The 20987-nt window shown below is 47.4% G+C and overlaps 2 protein-coding genes across 2 annotated transcripts; one reads left to right on the top strand and one right to left on the bottom strand.

The window, feature by feature from the left end:
• The first annotated feature begins 9381 nt into the window (after positions 1-9381).
• Positions 9382-10605, top strand: LOC138786635 (uncharacterized). The gene is made up of 2 exons (XM_069963616.1): positions 9382-9497; positions 9711-10605. The coding sequence occupies exons 1-2, from the start codon at positions 9382-9384 to the stop codon at positions 10603-10605; spliced, it is 1011 nt and encodes a 336-aa protein (XP_069819717.1).
• Positions 10606-11750: 1145 nt separating this feature from the next.
• Positions 11751-13472, bottom strand: LOC138786818 (uncharacterized). The gene is made up of 3 exons (XM_069963884.1): positions 13380-13472; positions 13008-13206; positions 11751-12391 (listed from the first exon to the last, which is right to left on the bottom strand). The coding sequence occupies exons 1-3, from the start codon at positions 13427-13429 to the stop codon at positions 11921-11923; spliced, it is 720 nt and encodes a 239-aa protein (XP_069819985.1). The 5' UTR covers positions 13430-13472; the 3' UTR covers positions 11751-11920.
• Positions 13473-20987: the final 7515 nt, after the last annotated feature.

Genomic DNA, 20987 nt, shown 5'->3' with positions numbered 1-20987 from the left:
TGTTAAGCCTTCGCTCCTAGGTTCTTGCTGACAGACTGGCGTGTGTGGGGCGATGAGCTTCTTTTTAGGGTACAAACCCACTTGCCGGATCTGCAGCGAGTCTCCTTGCTGCGTTTTTGCAGCGAGACTCGCTGCAGATCCTGGCCCTATACTTTCAATAGCAGAGAAACTCGCAGCAGGGATGTACATCCCTGCTGCGATTTTGTCTGCAGCCCGCCCCATTAACCCCCCGGCCGCCGGACATTATACATTACCGAGTCCCCGTTCCTGCTTGCTTCGGGGCTCCCGGTGTCTTCACGGCCCGCCCGGCCAATCAGTGCGCTGTGGCAGGGCAGCGCACTGATTGGCCGGGCAGAACGTGCCGGGAGCCGCCGAAGCAAGCAGGAGCGGGGACCTGGTAATGTATATCCTGCCCGCCCCCCTGCAGCCCCGATCGCCCCGCAGCCCCGGCTGCGGGGGGGCGATCCGCCGGCCGGGGCTGCGGGGGGGGGGGGCGGCCGTGGCTGCGGGGGGACGATCGGGCGGCTGGGGCTGCGGGGGGACGATCGAGCGGCCGGGGCAGCCGGGGCTGCGGGGGGGCGATCGGGTGGCCGGGGCTGCGGGGCGATCGGGGCTGCAGGGGGGCGGGCAGGATATACATTACCAGGTCCCCGCTCCTGCTTGCTTCGGCGGCTCCCGGTACGTTCTGCCCTGCCACAGCCGAGCCCCGAAGCAAGCAGGAACGGGGACCCGGTAATGTATAATGTCCGGCGGCCGGGGGGGTTAATGGGGCGGGCTGCAGAAAAAATCGCAGCAGGGATGTACATCACTGCTGCGAGTTTCTCTGCTATTGAAAGTATAGGGCCAGGATCTGCAGCGATTTTCGCTGCAAAAACGCAGCAAGGAGACTCGCTGCAGATCCGGCAAGTGGGTTTGCACCCTAAAGGTCCAGTGGTCCTGTTTCCTGTCCAATGGGAGGAGGTAGTCCTCTCCAGGGGTGCCGTCATAGGCTCAAAGAAAAGAAATTACCGGTTAGTAATTTTATATTATTTTGCTACGTGTCCGTGTGATAAGATCTATGTCGGTATGACGACACGTCAACTCAGAAGACGTGTCCGGGAACATGTTCTGGACATACGAGCAGCCAAGGATACGACAGAAATTGTAGGTCTCAAATCACTGCCTAGACATTTCAAATTGATGCATAACTGTGACGAAAGTGGTCTGAAAGTGCGGGGGATTGATATGATCGCTGGAAATATACGTGGTGGTGATATTAAAAAAACGTCTGGCACAAAAAGAGACAAGATGGATTTATCTTCTCAAAACAATGGCCCCGGTTGGTTTGAACGAATATAACAGCTTCGCCCCTTTTTTTATAGAGACGCCTCTTTTGCACCTATGTGTAATTCAATAATTCTGCATCTATATCCTCACAAACAATTTACTTTGTTGAGGAAACCTTCTTCTTTTCTTTTTATTTTAATTATGTGTTTGAGCCCTTGGCACACACATTTTTATCATCTTTTATACTTTTATCTGGTATCTATGTCTCATTTATGTTTATTATGTACATGTAGCTGAGCTGTATATGTGTAATGTACATGTAGCTGAGCTGTATATGTATAATGTACATGTAGCTGAGCTGTATGTGTGTAATGTACATGTAGCTGAGCTGTATGTGTGTAATGTACATGTAGCTGAGCTGTATATGTGTAATGTACATGTAGCTGAGCTGTATATGTGTGTAATGTACATGTAGCTGAGCTGTATGTGTGTAATGTACATGTAGCTGAGCTGTATGTGTGTAATGTACATGTAGCTGAGCTGTATGTGTGTAATGTACATGTAGCTGAGCTGTATATGTGTGTAATGTACATGTAGCTGAGCTGTATATGTGTAATGTACATGTAGCTGAGCTGTATATGTGTAATGTACATGTAGCTGAGCTGTATATGTGTAATGTACATGTAGCTGAGCTGTATATGTGTAATGTACATGTAGCTGAGCTGTATGTGTGTAATGTACATGTAGCTGAGCTGTATATGTGTGTAATGTACATGTAGCTGAGCTGTATATGTGTAATGTACATGTAGCTGAGCTGTATATGTGTAATGTACATGTAGCTGAGCTGTATATGTGTAATGTACATGTAGCTGAGCTGTGTATGTGTGTAATGTACATGTAGCTGAGCTGTATATGTGTAATGTACATGTAGCTGAGCTGTATATGTGTAATGTACATGTAGCTGAGCTGTGTATGTGTAATGTACACAGGGCCGTTTTAATACATTGGTGGGCCCAGTGCACAGCCCTCAAGAGTGGGCCCCCCCTTCCCTTTCGGCACATTGTATAATGTACTGAATTTGCCCCCACACTGTATCAGGAGCCCCAATACATACAGTAGTTACCTTATAACACTATTTCCACCATACAGTGATTACATATTACATAAAAACTGCACTAAACAAAACAGAAAGATATCACCAATGATACCATTACATAATACCGCCACATCATGACCTCTAACACTACAATCCTATAACAGAGTGCAGTTACATCCAGTGACTCACCGGGGGCGTCTTCTCCGATCAGAGTCTGTCACCTTTTCTTTTTCTCTCCATCCAGCCTGGGCCACCTTGAAGTCTTCTCCTAGCTGTGAATCTTCTCTCCAGAATCTGCCAGACAAATATTTTAGGCTCCAACACATACAGTAGTTACGTCCCTTGTACCCCTATATAGTAGTTACACCCCTCTGTACCCCTACATAGTTACACCCCTCTGTGCCTCCATAGTTTTAAGGTGTCCCTGTAGTATATAGACCCTCATGTGCTCCTCCAGTTATATACAGCCCTCCTGTGCGCTCCTCCATTAGTATATAGCCCCCCCTGTGCACTCTCCCCAGTAGTATATAGCCCCCCCTGTGCTCTCCCACAATAGTATATAGCCCCCCTGTGCTCTCCCCCAATAGTATATAGCCCCCCTGTGCTCTCCAATAGTATATAGACCCCTATGCTCTCCCACAATAGTATATAGCCCCCCTGTGCTCTCCCCCAATAGTATATAGCCCCCTGTGCTCTTCCCAATAGTATATAGCCCCCCTGTGCTCTCCCCCAATAGTATATAGCCCCCCTGTGCTCTCCCCCAATAGTATATAGCCCCCCTGTGCTCCCCCTCAATAGTATATAGCCCCCCTGTGCTCTCCATAATATATAGCCCCCCTGTGCTCTCCCCCATAGTATATAGACCCCTGTGCTCCCCAATAGTATATAGCCCCGTGTGCTCCCCCATAGTATACAGCCCCCTGTGCTCCCCCATAGTATACAGCCCCCTGTGCTCCCCAGTAGTATATAGCCCCCTGTGCTCCCCAGTAGTATATAGCTCCCCAGTAGTATATAGCTCCCCTGTGCTCCCCCATAGTATATAGCTTCCCTGTGTTCCCCATAGTATATAGCCCCCTGTGCTCCCCAATAGTATATAGCCCCCCTGTGCTCCCCCATAGTATATAGCTCCCCTGTGCTCCTCCATAGTATATAGCTCCCCTGTGCTCCCCCATAGTATATAGCTCCCCCATAGTATATAGCTCCCATGTGCTCCCTGATAGTATATAGCTCCCCTGTGCTCCCCCTCAATAGTATATAGCCCCCCTGTGCTCTCCATAATATATAGCCCCCCTGTGCTCTCCCCCATAGTATATAGACCCCTGTGCTCCCCAATAGTATATAGCCCCGTGTGCTCCCCCATAGTATACAGCCCCCTGTGCTCCCCCATAGTATACAGCCCCCTGTGCTCCCCAGTAGTATATAGCCCCCTGTGCTCCCCAGTAGTATATAGCTCCCCAGTAGTATATAGCTCCCCTGTGCTCCCCCATAGTATATAGCTTCCCTGTGTTCCCCATAGTATATAGCCCCCTGTGCTCCCCAATAGTATATAGCCCCCCTGTGCTCCCCCATAGTATATAGCTCCCCTGTGCTCCCCCATAGTATATAGCTCCCCTGTGCTCCCCCATAGTATATAGCTCCCCCATAGTATATAGCTCCCATGTGCTCCCTGATAGTATATAGCTCCCCTGTGCTCCCCGACAGTATATAGCTCCCCTGTGCTCCCCAGTAGTATATAGACCCCTGTGCTCCCCAATAGTATATAGCCCCCTGTGCTCCCCAGTAGTATATAGCCCCCTGTGCTCCCCCATAGTATATAGCCCCCTGTGCTCCCCCATAGTATATAGCCCATCGTGCTCCCCCATAGTATATAGCCCCCTGTGCTCCCCCATAGTATATAGCCCCCTGTGCCCCCCATAGTTTATAGCTCCCCTGTGCCCCCCATAGTATATAGCCCCCTGTCCTCCCCCATAGTATATAGCCCCCTGTGCTCCCCCATAGTATATAGCCCCCTGTGCCCCCCATAGTTTATAGCTCCCCTGTGCCCCCCATAGTATATAGCTCCACTGTCCTCCCCCATAGTATATAGCCCCCTGTCCTCCCCCATAGTATATAGCCCCCTGTGCCCCCCATAGTATATAGCTCCACTGTCCTCCCCCATAGTATATAGCCCCCTGTCCTCCCCCATAGTATATAGCCCCCTGTGCCCCCCATAGTATATAGCTCCACTGTCCTCCCCCATAGTATATAGCCCCCTGTCCTCCCCCATAGTATATAGCCCCCTGTGCCCCCCATAGTATATAGCCGCCCCCCCCGCTCCCGAATAGTATATAGCTCCCCCTCCCATATAACATTGAAAAAAACAAACACTGTTACTCACCTGGGTCCACGCGTTCCTCTTCTCTTCCCTCCTGTGGCCGCACTTCCTTTGGTCACAAGAGGCTGCGCTCCCCTTACCCTCGCGCCGACGCTCCAGTGACGTCGGCCGCTAGAGGGAGAGTGCGGCCTCTTGTGACTGCAGGAAGTGCGGCCACAAGAGTGACTGACAGGGAGGGAGCCAATGGCTCTCTCTCTGTCAGTACCGCTGATGCTAAAGCGCCGCAGCAGCGGGCGGGGGCAGCGGCGGACGGGGGGGCCCTGCAGGGGGCGCCATGGAGGGGTAAGTAGATTACCCATCCATGGCGCTCCCCCCTGACAGGCTGGTGGCCGGAGCCCTGTGCGACCGCATTGGTCGCACATAGCAACGGCCGGCCTGCTCGGGGGGCCCCTTTAACCAGTGGGCCCGATGCACGTGCACCATGTGCCCTCTGGTTAAAGCGGCCCTGAATGTACATGTAGCTGAGCTGTATATGTGTAATGTACATGTAGCTGAGCTGTATGTGTGTAATGTACATGTAGCTGAGCTGTATATGTGTGTAATGTACATGTAGCTGAGCTGTATATGTATAATGTACATGTAGCTGAGCTGTATATGTGTAATGTACATGTAGCTGAGCTGTATGTGTGTAATGTACATGTAGCTGAGCTGTATATGTGTAATGTACATGTAGCTGAGCTGTATATGTGTAATGTACATGTAGCTGAGCTGTATGGGTGTAATGTACATGTAGCTGAGCTGTATGGGTGTAATGTACATGTAGCTGAGCTGTATGGGTGTAATGTACATGTAGCTGAGCTGTATATGTATAATGTACATGTAGCTGAGCTGTATATGTGTAATGTACATGTAGCTGAGCTGTATATGTGTGTAATGTACATGTAGCTGAGCTGTATATGTGTAATGTACATGTAGCTGAGCTGTATAGGTGTAATGTACATGTAGCTGAGCTGTATGGGTGTAATGTACATGTAGCTGAGCTGTATGGGTGTAATGTACATGTAGCTGAGCTGTATATGTGTGTAATGTACATGTAGCTGAGCTGTATATGTGTAATGTACATGTAGCTGAGCTGTATATGTGTAATGTACATGTAGCTGAGCTGTATATGTGTAATGTACATGTAGCTGAGCTGTATATGTGTGTAATGTACATGTAGCTGAGCTGTATATGTGTAATGTACATGTAGCTGAGCTGTATGGGTGTAATGTACATGTAGCTGAGCTGTATGGGTGTAATGTACATGTAGCTGAGCTGTATGTGTGTAATGTACATGTAGCTAAGCTGTATGTGTGTAATGTACATGTAGCTGAGCTGTATGTGTGTAATGTACATGTAGCTGAGTTGTATATGTGTAATGTACATGTAGCTGAGTTGTATATGTGTAATGTACATGTAGCTGAGCTGTATATGTGTAATGTACATGTAGCTGAGCTGTATGGGTGTAATGTACATGTAGCTGAGCTGTATATATGTGTAATGTACATGTAGCTGAGCTGTATATGTGTAATGTACATGTAGCTGAGCTGTATGGGTGTAATGTACATGTAGCTGAGCTGTATGGGTGTAATGTACATGTAGCTGTAGTCTGGAAGAAGGAGAAGAATGCTGGCAGCACCCCAATGAGCACAGCTCCTTGAACTTCGCAGCCACAATACAGAGCTAGAGAGAGACACTGATATATAAACAATTAATGGCAAACAACACGTTGTTCCAGCCTGACTGCGCAGGACAGGAAACTGCTGAGATCTATGGACTGACCTATCAGAGAGTGATATGTATCTGTCCTGTGACTTCAAACCCCGCCTGTATTGAAAGTTTATGTATTTCATGTGAATACACTGCGCATGAGTAGTACCGTCCCATATTCTGTCTATAAAAGTTAACACAAAACAATAAAGGGCGCGCTTCCCAAACTTATGTTACTGATACGTACATGAGTTGTCTGTATACAGCAAAAAGGAAAATCAGCTCACCCTATAGCCAATGGTGACTTGTGCAGTTTCCCAGGAATGGAGCACTTGGATCACGGTGGCGGGCCGTCACCCGTATGCAATGTCCAAAGGAATAGATTTTCCACAGCTCCTTGAAGTGTAGCAAAACTTTATTCGTACAACATAAAAATAAAAATTCTAAAACCGCGCCGACGGGTTGCGGAGGTGACCCTCCTTAATCATGGCATACAAGTGTCTAAACGTTCCATACTTTTGTATTGCTCAGTTGTACCTCCCACTTCCGGGCTTCCCCCAAGGCGGGGACGAAAGACCAGGTGTGGGAACCACATGACAAGCATGACGTACTATGGCATATCATAGAGAAAAAAACAATGTAGCAAGTAAAGTAAACATAATGTAATCCAAAATTAATATATATACATTAAATCTGTTTTTAAATTCATCCCTTTCGGGAAACGTGTAGATAGATGCAGGATCCAGTATGCCTCTCTTTTGCGAAGCAACTGGATCCAGTCTCCACCTCATGTATGGGGTGGCTAATACAATGACATGTATGGGGTGGCTACTAGCCGCTTGTAATATACCATTACCTGCAGACTCTTTTCTGTAGAGAGTACTGGCAATTTTGCCACCATCAAAGGACAAAGTAACATCCAGAAATGAAATGGACGATAATTCGTACTGAAAAGTAAATTTAAGGTTAAGGGCATTACTGGACGAAGTCCTTTGCACTCTCCCCGTCGCCAGCCCATATCAGGAGGAGGTCGTCGATATACCTCCCATACCACAAGATGTGTTCCCGATAGGGGTTGTGGATGGTGTATAGGACGACCTCCTCCCAATACGACATGTAAATATTGGCTAACGACGGGGAGAAACTAGCCCCCATAGGAAAGCCTCTTACCTGAAGGAAAAAACGAATCATTAAACTGAAAAAATTATTTGTAAGGTTCACACTGCGTTTTCAGCATCTGTTTAACGCATCCGTTTTTTTGCAAAAAACGCATGAAAAACGGATTGCAAAAAAACGGATTCATTTGTGTGCATCCGTTTTTCCATTGATTTCCATTATAAAAAAAAAGGATCCGTTGTTTTTTACCGACCAAAACGGACCAAAAAACGTTGCTGACCCTATTTTTTTCTGGACGTTAAAAAAAACGGATCCGTTAAACGGATGCTGAAAACGCAGTGTGAACCTAGCCTAAGTAAAAAGTTTGTAACCATAAGTATGTATTCACATAGACCCTTACTGTAATTGCTGTATTTGAACAGATGAAACGACAGGGCTCTAATGGAGAGGTCATGGGGCAAAGAGGGGTACAGTGCCACAACGTCACATGACAACCATGAGGTGCCATGTAAGGGTGGCAAACCGTCCAAATCGGCAAGCAGGCTTTTGCTGTCCCGTATGAACCCTGTACTGCGCTTAGCCAGAGGCTGTAGGAGTCTATCTAGCCAAGTGCACAAGGGTTCCAATAAGGAGCCAATGGCTGAAACGATTGGGCGGAGAGGAGGGGGGGAAACCCCTTATGTGTTTTGGGTAATGCATGGAAAATGGGCACTCGAGGGAACTCCGGTAGCATATGTTCCTTCTGTTTAGAAGAAATGTGACCCTCCTCCACGCCCGTGTCTAGGATGTCTAGAAGTTTTTTCTTTACTATAGGAGTGGGGTCAGATGTAAGGGGCCTGTAAGTAGAGACATCATTCAGGATTTTTAGCACTTCCCGTATATATAGTTCCCTATCTAGAATAGCCACCGATCCCCCCTTGTCCGATTGGCGTATTGTCAGGTAGGGGTTGGACATCAATTCATGTAGGACCTGTCTTTCTCCCCTAGTAAGATTGTCCTTGTTGTTCATCAGGCGGGACTGGTCAGATAGGGCTGTAAGTTCTTCCTCCACCTTAGTTTGATAATTATTCATAATAGAAGCCCTAGACCTGATAGGGTAATAATTAGGGTTAGGAATGGGGGTTCTGTTAGTGTCAGTAACTGGAGTGATATTTTCTACATTTTCCCCCTGTAAATCCAAAAGACGTCGGCGCGGTTTTAGAATTTTTATTTTTATGTTGTACAAATAAAGTTTTGCTACACTTCGAGGAGCTGTGGAAAATCTATTCCTTTGGACATGAGTTGTCTGTGTCTGTGATTGTAAGGGTCTATTCACACGTCAGTATATTTTTCCAATCCGCAAATTTCAGTCAGTATACAATCCGCAAATTCAATCCGTATTGCATCCGTATTGCATCCGTATTGCATCCGTATTTTTTGCTGATCCGTATAACTGAAAGTGTGGTTAATAAAAAGTTGTGGTTAATAAAACTAGTTGATAAAAAAAAAAGGTCACTTGATCGCTAGGCAACCATTATCCCTTGCCATTTCTGGTTCACTTTGCTGAGAGAAAGTTCTGTCGGATTCCACTGCTGATCTAGTTGCGGTTTCCTGCGTCTATTTCTCTGTGAAGATGGATGTCTTGATGGAGCGTGATCCTGTTGAAGGTGCTCTCCTTTGTTGGCTGTTGTATCGGCTTTTTGGACGGCGTAAACGGCTGGAAGAGGAGTTGAGGAGGAGGATTAGGAGGAGGAGATTTTGGGTGCATCCCCTAGTCTCTCTGCGGCCACAAAGGGGACATTTTAACCAGCTCTACTGGGACCTGCGGCAGTACCCGGAGCAATTCTTTAGATACTGTCGTATGTCTGTATCAACATTTGACCGCTTGCTGTGTGATCTTCGTCCCGGGCTCATCTACCAGGACACAGACATGCGGCTGGCGATCACCCCTGAGGAACGGCTGATTGTCACACTCAGGTAAGAAACCTTTTTTTTGCTTCATGTTCTGTACTATGTGCAAACCTATACTGTACATAGGCTGTGTTCACACAGTGTTTTTTTTGGTGTTTATGTTTCTTTATTCATGTGTTTTTCCTGTTGTTTTGGCCATAAAATACCAAAAAAGAAGCCATGTGTGAGCTCAGTCCATTGCCATGTTACACAACTAATGAATTTTTTTTTTCACCTTAGATTTCTGGCCACTGGAAACACTTTTGCCTCCCTGCATTTTGAGTTTCTCCTGGGTATTTCCACGATAGCCATGATCGTACGAAGTACCTGTGATGTCATCTGGGAGCGTCTGAGAGCGACAGTCATGCCACCACCCAAGCCTGAAGATTGGATCCGGATTGCTGATGGATTCTCTGCCGCAGCGCAGTTTCCAAACTGCATCGGGGCGCTGGACGGAAAGCACATCCGTGTCAAAAAGCCATCTCGCTCAGGGTCCCTATACTACAATTATAAGCAGTATTTCTCGGTGGTCCTGTTGGCCTTGGCTGACAGCGATTACCGGTTTGTAATTGTGGATATAGGGGCCTATGGGAGTTCTGCAGATGCTGGCGTCTTCAGAGCTTCCAGAATGAGCGAGTTGCTTCATTCCGGCCAGCTCTCTATTCCAGACTCCAAGACATTGCCAGGATCATCGGGACCTCCAGCTCCGTATGTCATTGTAGCTGATGAAGCCTTCGGCCTGCAGACCCACTTGTTACGCCCTTTCCCTCGGCGTGGCTTGGATGACCGGAGGCGCATTTTCAACTATCGTCTCACCCGTGCGAGGCGGTATGTTGAGTGCGCTTTTGGGATTCTAAGTAGCAAGTGGCGTGTGTTCCAGTCGGCGCTTCAATTGAATCCGGACAACGTTAGGAAGGTGATTCAAGCATGTGTCATACTTCATAACTACGTTCGGATGTATGAAGCTGCAGTGGACCCGGAGTTGGACTCTACCATGACTTCAGTCCCCTTTCCGATTGAGGTGAACGTGCGAGGAAGACCTGGATCGTCAGGAATGGCTGTTCGGGACTTCTTTGCCGATTACTTTCTGTCGCCGGAGGGAGCTGTTTCCTGGCAAATGGATGCCATTCATTAGTCTTGGTATCTGGACTGCTGCATCTGGTCATTAGTTAGTTAGTCAGTTTGTGTTCCTGTGTTATTAGTTAGTTAGGGACTCGCAAGAGATGAGGCTCCTTGACGTGGGTTGCGAGCTTACGATATTTGTGTCCATTTTACCCATGTTGTTTATAAAAAGGGGTATTGTGGACACAATTATCAACTAAGACCTCATCAACTGATGAGAGACCCTGCAGTCCACCTATACTATGCTGTTTTAGGGTGCGTTCACACCTACAGGATCTGCAGCAGATCTGCAGCAGATTTCATGCTGTTTTCAGTTATTTAAATGAAATCTGCTGCAGAAAATCAGCTGCAGATCCTGTAGGTGTGAACGCACCATTAAAGTGTATTTGTTGTGTCAAAAAAGTTTTGACATTTTATAGAGACATGTCAAAGCGCGTTCTCTCCCCACTCTGTGTTAGAAAAAAAACACTGCTTTTTTCTAACACAGATCGGGGAGATGGCGTGCTGCAGGGTTGTCCTCTCCATGCTCATACTCCCAATCGGAATGGACCTAAAAACACTCAGACATGGAACGATCTAAACTTTTGACATGTCCAAAGATTTTTGAAGTGACAGGTACACTTTATTGATTACTATAGCCATCAAAAAAGAACACTCAGTTTTTGAATCATAACGGATTGTTGGAACTGCATCCATCTTTCCTTGACATTATGATTTAGGCCAAGTTCACATGCTGTATGGCCGCTGTTTGCTGTGTGAAACAACAGCCGATCTCTGTGATGTTCACCGTTTGGCTGGGTGGGCATCATTTTATTTTTATTTGGAATGGTGTGCCCGAACTCCAATTAGCCATAGCAGACAGAGTAAAGTTCAGCCGTCAACCATACTTCACATTGTGTTTTACAACCTATTGTGTGGCACCACTGTTCAATGAATACCGGCCGCACAAAATAGACATGTGAGTTTCCTGTGCGGCTGCAGAGAACAAAGCATGCTCGAGTTCAGCTCAACTGTGGTAGCGTTAATTTAAAAATGTTATTATCATTTCAAGATTAGAAATAATCACAGACAAATAAATTTTTCAAACAAACTTTAGTCGTAAAATTTCTTTTCAATAAAATTATTTTTCAAACAAACTTTAGTCTATGTTTAGTCTATTTAAGTACCGTAGTGATCACGGCCGTGATTAGTACGGTAATTACGTAGTGCTGCAGGCTGAGGGAACCCCAGACAGAGTGTATACATAATGGGAACATAACTTGTTAAATTTTTATAACAATATTAAACTCAAAGAAAATGTAACTCAAAGAGAATGTTATAGCAGATAACTACATGTCATGTTGACCAGAGGGAGGGGCACTAAGCTGCTCCAGTTGTGCTTGCTGCTGCTGCTGCTGCAGTGTAGGACTGTGACCGTATGGAATTGTGGGCCATTCGTGGCTTGAAATTGGCCTGTTGGTATAGACTGAGCCATATAGAGCAGGTGGTACTGTGGGGCTTGGGGTGTGGCGGATAGATGGCTGGTATGTGGGGGAGGGATTTTGGTAGTGGATGTGGTGTGCTTGAGTTTGTTGGGGTAGGGGGGGGTAAGATTGAATTTCTCCAATGCGAAATTGGTCTATGTATCTAATTACAGGGCTTGGGTCTTGGGGGCCTGAGAATATGTCCACAAGTCCCATGATAGACAGCTGGCACTTTAACTTTTTTTCTTCTGGCACTCTTCTAATCAGTTCTTGGAGTGTTTTACAAAAACTCTCCTCTTGGCTTAGTGGTGGTTTTTTTTCCAGAAAAGACAGCACCTATTGGAGAAACATCAGAAAGAACATGAGAAATTAAACATTATTTTCGTAAACTTGATCTACTACTGTCAGCTTTGTTCACACAACGTCCTTTTTAATCAGATTACAACCAATCTGATTTTAATCAATCAGATTCCACCTTTCATTTTTCAAAGAATCTGTGAAGAATGAAAGGTGGAATCTGATTGACAATTCTACTTTACAACAGTTTGACAAATCCCCCTACGGGTAGCTTCACACATACCGGATCAGGGTATAGAGAAGTTCTATGGGGTCCCCTACCCGCAGCTGAATTTTCATTTTGCTACAGATATGGGACCCGGCCCCTTTAACCCCCACCCGCCCACAGCCTCGGCCCCGAGCATACATTACTTGCTCGGCGCCGCGGCTGTGTGAAGCTCCTCATCAGCCAATCAGTAATCCGGATCCGGTACGTTTGAAGTTACCCTAGAGGTGTTTTTCTGTGCAATTTTACAGGGTGCAATTATCAGATGCAGGGACATTTCTACAAACTCCTGGCCCATAATGAGTACAAATGATGTTATCTATAATTCACACAAAAAGGTAAAGTGGTATAGTTCAGGCAGACATTATTCAATTGTTATAAGAATCTTACCCTTCCCTCTATTTCTTTTCCCATCTCTTGTACTGCTGTTGACCGTTTTCGTTTGCGAGTTGGTAGTTCTGCTGCTTCCTCTACTGGTGAACTGGGCAGCTCTGTGGAGACAGATCCAGGGGGCTCAACCGAAGCCTCAGTTGAAGTTTCTCCAGATTCGCAATCTGATTCTGTGTGCCTCTCCAAATTATCTGAAGTTCTGCAATTGAAATGAATACCAAGCCTTTTAGATAAATTAAAAAACTAAAGTTTGTTGTGCCTGAAGATAGTTTAAGTATTGTTCATTTAGTAGATGGAGCTATGCTAGGCTGCAAGGGCTGCGCTACAGCCTTGCATAGTCCCATGCGCCATAAAAAATCATATTTTACTTACGTCCCAACTTCCATCGTCTGCTTTAGGAACATGAGTTGTTGGGTAAACATGTATTCTCTTTTTTTTTTTTGCCCATCTCCACTCCGTCCCTTATCGGACTGCTCACGTCTAAACTGATCGTGGCTTGTATACCAGCGTTGTTTTAAGCATTTTACTAAAATGAAAAAGAAAAGAATAATTTTAAAATATTTGTAAAAATGCTTGAACTAAACAACAAAATACATAAAAAAAAAAAGTTTAACAAAAATATGAGGGTACTTACTCAGGTCCTCCTTTTGTTTAGTGGAGGCTCTCCGCCACTGCTGGCACAACATGTTATCCCCTATCTCCTCCCACACACGATCCCGAACATTTCTGAACAATACACAAAATAACAAGAGTGACTATTTTATCATGGTCCTTTTTTTAAATTAATAACTTCTGCTAATTGTTTAATAGCCGCCCGCTCCTGCCTCTCATTGCGGGGGATTCCCTATAAAGAAGCCGGCCGCACTGCTCCCGCACTAACCTGTCATTCCACGTTCCCCACCCCCCACCCCCCCCAACTGGCCCGGAGCTCTTCCTGTATGGTTCCCACGCAGGTGCACGCAGCTGCTGTTCTGCCAGCAGCCCCGCTCACCAACTCCTAAACTGCTTCCACCCGCTGGTCCTTGCTGCGTCTGCAGACTCTCCTTCATCCTGCAGACGCGGCGGGTAGCAGCAGGAGGAAGCGGCTAAGGAGCTGATGAGCGGGGCCGCATGCAGAACGGCAGATGCGTGCGGCTGTGGGGGAACCATACAGGAAGAGCTGGAATCGAATGACAGGTAAGTGCAGGTAGCAGTGAGGCCAGCTTCAGGGCGTCCTCGCAGTGAGAGGCAGGAGCGGGCGGCTATTTAAACTTGCCGCCGTGCTCCTGCTCCTCTCAGCTGCCGGGGACACCTTGTATAAAGAAGTGGGGAATCCCATCATAATGACGGGAATCCCCACTTTTTTACAGGGTGTCCCCCGCAGCTGAGTGGAGCAGGAGCGCGGCGGCAATTTTAAATAGCCGCCCACTCCTGCCTCTCAGTTTTCCCGAACATCAGTTCAGCCCCTTGTTTTGTTTGGATACCGAGCAAAACTTCAGGGGGAAATTTAGTTCGAAAACCGAATTGTATGAATACCGAGGTTTTCGGGAACCGAGGTTTTACTGTGTACTCCACCTCCCCAGCTTTTGATTAAAAAATGGGTCTTGCCAGACTTCTTTAAAGTGGGCCCGTTGGTTTATTCAACTTTTGACTTATCATATAGCCCTGCCTAAAGTTAACATTGGTCATACGATTGGAATAACGAGCTGGTAGAAGACCATGTTTCCAGCTTTGGACTACCTACACATTAGCTTTTTTAACCCCGTGTAAGGCGCCGTTCTATCCACAGAGCCGGGCCAGGGCTGAAGCAATGGAAGCGGGCCGATCCCCTCCCCTCTATGACGCGGCTACATTAGAACCAATGGTGCCGTGTCATCCACCTCCAGTGCTTCAGCCCTGGCCCGGTACCTGTGGATAGAACGGCGCCTTACACGGTTACCGGGCCGCGTTTCAAAAAACGGACCACAACACCGTCTTCCACGAGCCGGCGCCGTTATATCCGTGGGTCCGATGCGCGCGCGCTGGGGTTCAGACAGTGATATCTCGGCAATGTAAGCGGGTCCAGGAGCGGGACTCTAGCGGAGTCGTCCCTGGTGCGCACCAGGGAGAGGCGCAGCAGGTAGTCACCTGGGCAGCTTTCCATCACTTATCTAGTCACCGATCTCTCCCTGTCTGCGTTTGGCAGGGATGAGTGACAGGCAGAGAGGCCCATGGTGCTTCTCCCTGTCACTCACCCCTGCCAAGTGACAGGGACAGATCGGTGACTAGACAAGTGATGGAAAGCTGCCCAGGTGACTACCTGCTGCGCCTCTCCCTGGTGCGCACCAGGGACGACTCCGCTAGAGTCCCGCTCCTGGACCCGCTTACATTGTCGTGATATCACTGTCTGCAGTCCAGCATGCGTGCATCAGATATGAGTCTGATGCTCATAGAGAATGACGGCTCCATTCATTCTCTATGAGCGTCGGACTCATCTCTGATGCGCGCGCGCTGTGCTTCAGACGGTGATATCTCGGCAACAGGAGCGGGTCCAGAGACGGGACTTCGTGCACGGGGATCTCTAGCGAGGGGTCGGCCGGGCTGTGCCCAGGCACGGGGGCTGACAGGTTCCCTTTAAATTATATTTATATACACTATATAACAAAATTTTAATTAAAAACTTGAGACTTTTATGAAAAGGGGGTGTGTTTAACAATATTTTTTCACAGAGTTTATTTTCATGTAGGTTTGTGTTTATGTTTGTGTTTTATACATTACTTCTATGAGCAATACTGCTCATAGTGAACAATGCAGTACCTAGTGCAAGGAAAGGGAACCTTGGCTCTCTAGCTGATTAAAAACTACAACTCCCATCATGCATAGACAGCTTTGGCTGTCCATGCATAATGGGAGTTGTAGTTTAGCAACAGCTGACACGCTAAGATTCCCTACCCCTGCACTAGGTACTGCAAAGATTATTCATTTCTAGCACTGATTGCTATAAGCTTCCTTCAGAAGCCTATTGCAATCAGTCAATACAGGCAGCCCGATAAAAGAGAACTCGGGCTGTCTGCAGTGTAGATCGGCCCCCCCAAATCCTGCAGGGGGGAGCCGATCTACACCCCACTGACCACCAATGAATACCGGGCCATTTAAATGCCCGCTGTCAGAAGTGACAGCGGCATATGAATGGCGGCTGCAGGCAGCCCGGGACCGATTACAGGGGTCCCGGGCTGTCTGTAGTGTAGATCGGCCCCCCCAAATTCTGCATGGGGGAGCCGATCTACACCCCCACTGTACCACCAATGAATACCGGCTATGCCCGCTGTCACTTCTGACAGCGGCATAGCAATGGCGGCTGCAGGCAGCCCGGGACCGATGACAGGGGTCCCGGGCTGTCTGCAGTGTAGATCGGCCCCCCCAAATCCTGCAGGGGGGAGCCGATCTACACCCCACTGACCACCAATGAATACCGGGCCATTTAAATGCCCGCTGTCAGAAGTGACAGCGGCATATGAATGGCGGCTGCAGGCAGCCCGGGACCGATTACAGGGGTCCCGGGCTGTCTGTAGTGTAGATCGGCCCCCCCAAATTCTGCATGGGGGAGCCGATCTACACCCCCACTGTACCACCAATGAATACCGGCTATGCCCGCTGTCACTTCTGACAGCGGCATAGCAATGGCGGCTGCAGGCAGCCCGGGACCGATGACAGGGGTCCCGGGCTGTCTGCAGTGTAGATCGGCCCCCCCAAATCCTGCAGGGGGGAGCCGATCTACACCCCACTGACCACCAACGAATACCGGTCCATTACTATGCCCGCTGTCACTTCTGACATCGGCATAGCGATGGCGGCTGCAGGCAGCCCGGGACCGATGACAGGGGTCCCGGGCTGTCTGCAGTGTAGATCGACCCCCCCAAATCCTGCAGGGGGGAGCCGATCTACACCCCACACACACAAACCTACTTATTATAGTAGTTGGGGTCTTTCTTGTTCCACAAACAGGGACGATCCTGCACAAGCAGGATCAACTTTTCAACGTCCATCTTCTCTTCACTTCCTGGTTCTCTCCCGCCTGTTTGCGGATTGCGGATTGCGGGTGCGTATTGTTTGCTGAGCACATCAGCAAAAATTACGGACCCCATAGAGTTGTATTGGGTGGGTCCGCAGTCCGTACTAGGGCCTGTCCTTTTTTTTTTGCGGAACGGATTGCGGACCTGTACACACCACGGATGTGTGTATAGGTCCATTGAAATACATTGGTCCTATATTATTGCGGATCCGCAATTAAGGACAGGAACAGGACGTATGAATAGAGCCTAAGTTGTAAGCAGAACTGCAGCTGCTAACTCTCATTAGGAACCATCCTATACCTGGGGGAGTGTCTGGCTTCATAAAGTCAGGCAAAACAAAAGTTAAAGGGGTTCTCCAGTGCTACAAAAACATGGCCACTTTCTTTCAGAGACAACACGACTCTTGTATCCAGTTCAGGTGCGGTTTGCAATTAAGCTCCATTCACTTCAATGGAACTGACCAGCAAAACCCCGCCCAAGCTGGAGACAAGAGTGGGGCTGTCTTTGGAAGAAGGTGGCCATGTTTTTGTAGCATTGGATAACCCCTTTAATCTTAACAGGCCTAACGGGATCTTCAGCAAGCTTAGTGTAATTGTGCGTCAGGTTGTGTATTGCTGGATAGTAGCTGGAGTAGTGGGAAAGATTTTGATCTGCGATCTTCTCATAGAGTCTGCCTGTGGCCTGTGGCAGGCTGAGTCAGAAGGCCGAAATAAGGACTGCACGGAGGTAAGTAGAAGACCTAAGGAAGCCAGGGAATGCGATCGGGACCCCCGCAGACACGCTGCGGGGGCCCGATCGCTCCGGTCACTTATACTTAAACGCCACGGTCGCAGTGTGAACGTGGCATTTAAGGGGTTAATGGCGGGCGGCCACGCGAATGGGAGAGAGTATAGACAGAGGGTGACCGAGTCTGTGGTTGAGATTGCTGCACGGTCAAGCAAGGAGTTTGAAAATCTAAAAGCTGTTGCTGAAGCGAAGTGGCAGCTGCACCTGTCCTTGTCTTCTGACAAATGTAGGCGTGAAGCAATAAATATCTGTACAGTGTCATCTATGGATGGGGGTGGTGCAATGGATACCGTGGTTGTAACTGATTTCCCTCCAGCTCTCACCATCCAGGACAGGCCGCAGCTGTGCAAATATATTGGAGAATGTGATACAAATCAGTCACCAATAATTGGGAGGGGGAGAGCGCACAGGGGGGACTATATACTACTTGGGGAGAGCACACAGGGGACTATATACTACTTGGGGAGAGCGCACAGGGGGGCTAATTGGGAGGGAGAAAGCGCACAGTGGGGCTATATACTACTGGGGAGAGCACACAGGGGGGCTACATACTACTGGGGAAGAGCGCACAGGGGGGCTAAATACTACAGGGGAGAGCACACAGCGGGGCTATATACTACTGGGGGAGAGCACACAGAGGGGCTAATTGGGAGGGGGAAAGCACACAGGGGGGCTATATACTACTGAGGAGAGCACACAGGGGGCTAAATACTACAGGGGGAGAGCACACAGCGGGGCTATATACTACTGGGGGAGAACACACAGAGGGGCTAATTGGGAGGGGGAAAGCGCACGGGGGGATATATACTACTGGGGAGAGCACACAGGGGGGCTACATACTACGGGGGAGAGCACACAGGGGGGCTAAATACTACTGGGGGAGCAACAGGGGGCTATATACTACTGGGGAAGCAACAGGGGGGCTATATGGGAGGGGGAGAGCACACAGGGGGAGAGATATGTTTATGTCTGTATACTGTGCTGCTCTTTGGCTGAACGCCACAAGCCAGAGCCGAATGGCATGCGTCCTGCCTGGCGAGGCCTCCGGCACTACTCTTATTTGTTTAAATGGGTGCGGCGCCGCATTGCCGGAGCGGCGGTGTGCCAGGACGCTGGAAGATACGTCCTGACGCACCAACGGTCCGTCGATGTGGCGGCCACTATTTCCCGGCTGCATGTTTTGAACGATCCCATTGAAAACAATGGGATCAATTGAATGATGCGTTTCCCTCTGGCGCTTTTCTCCTGCGCCGGAGGGAAACACTGCCGCACAGCCGGTCATATGTAGACCCGGCCTGAATATCCCAATATACAATCCGTGGGCAAACTTATAACTCTGGCTATTCTGGAGTTGGTCTTAGATTGCCTTATACCTATGTGTAATGTGCCAGTACAGGTGAGTAGATATGGGGAACCTTTTCTGCATATTGTGACTATACCTGAATATTAGTGAAGGAATAATGGACAGAGCTGTGTTTGTTTATGGTGTAAATGTCTCTATTCTAATTTATTTGTGTTTTTTTTTTAGGTCATTAGTCGTGTGATGTCAGAACAAAGAGACTAAAGGCCCTATTCCACTAAACTATTATTAGCCTATATGAAACAGCTGTATTCATAGTTTTGATATTTATTCATTTTTTTAATCACTTTTTGGATTTTTGTTATCATTTCTTTTGTTTGGTACCATTATTCTCACAGACGTTGCCCTATAAAGCACAGCCTCATAAAGATCTATGGTTTTGGAGGTGTTCCAGGGACAGGCGATGGGTGGGCTATGTGTGTGTGTGTGTGTGACACTGGTATATAAGGTTGCACACAGAAAAATAGTTAGGCACTTGCTATCTCCCACCATTCCTTCCTACCACCCTCCCCTTATATTCCTATCCCTATAGTAATAATGCCTCCTGCTGTGCCCCCATATAGTAATAATGCCCCATGCTATTCCCCCATATAGTAATAATGCCCCCTGCTGTGCCTCTATATAGAAATAATGCCCCCTGCTGTTCCCCCATATAGAAATAATGCCCCCTGCTGTGCCTCCATATAGTAATAATGCCCCATGCTGTTCCCCCATATAGCAGTAGTGCCCCCTGCTGTGCCTCCATATAGTAATAATGCCCCATGCTGTGCCTCCATATAGTAATAATGTCCCCTGCTGTGCCCCATATAGTAATAATGCCCCATTCTGTTCCCCCATATAGTAATAATGCCCCCTGCTGTGCCTCCATATAGTAATAATACCCCTGCTGTGCCCCATATAGCAATAATGTCCCCTGCTATGTCCTCCATATAGCAATAATGTCCTCTGTTCCTGTATATAAGGGTTCCATAATTCTGGAAATCAAACTGCAGAAGTGGATGAATGGGCTTCAGCCTGGAATCCCATATGGGTACGGATATAATCCTATATATAATAAGCCCGGGGCTCCAAAACATTCCGATTTAGTAGATATAGAAAAGATGATAATAAATCACAATAATCAGAATAAGTAATGAAATGTAAGTCATACAAATAGTGCAACGTGATTAGACAGTCCACAGGGCCCTGGTGGTGAAAAAGATAAAAATGTAAAAGATACGGAGATAAGGTGGTGCATCAGCTTTATACTGTACAGTAACTTATATATCACATATCCAGCTGCTGTGTTATCAGGGTTATACAGTTACTATACATTATATACCACATGCTGCTATACTGTACAGTAACTTATATATCACATATCCAGCTGCTGTGTTATCAGGGTTATACAGTTACTATACATTATACACCACATGCTGATTGCTATACTGTACAGTAACTTATATATCACATATCCAGCTGCTGTGTTATCAGGGTTATACAGTTACTATACATTATACACCACATGCTGCTATACTGTACAGTAACTTATATATCACATATCCAGCTGCTGCGTTATCAGGGTTATACAGTTACTATACATTATATACCACATGCTGTTATACTGTACAGTAACTTATATATCACATATCCAGCTGCTGTGTTATCAGGGTTATACAGTTACTATACATTATACACCACATGCTGCTATACTGGACAGTAACTTATAATATCACATATCCAGCTGCTGTGTTATCAGGATTATACAGTTACTATACATTATACACCACATGCTGCTATACTGTACAGTAACTTATATATCAC

The sequence above is a fragment of the Dendropsophus ebraccatus genome, chromosome 3 (genome assembly GCF_027789765.1).
Source record: "Dendropsophus ebraccatus isolate aDenEbr1 chromosome 3, aDenEbr1.pat, whole genome shotgun sequence".
Classification (NCBI taxonomy): Eukaryota; Metazoa; Chordata; class Amphibia; order Anura; family Hylidae; genus Dendropsophus; species Dendropsophus ebraccatus.
Note: the sequence above shows the minus strand (reverse complement) of the source record. Positions and strands in the feature narration are given on the sequence as shown.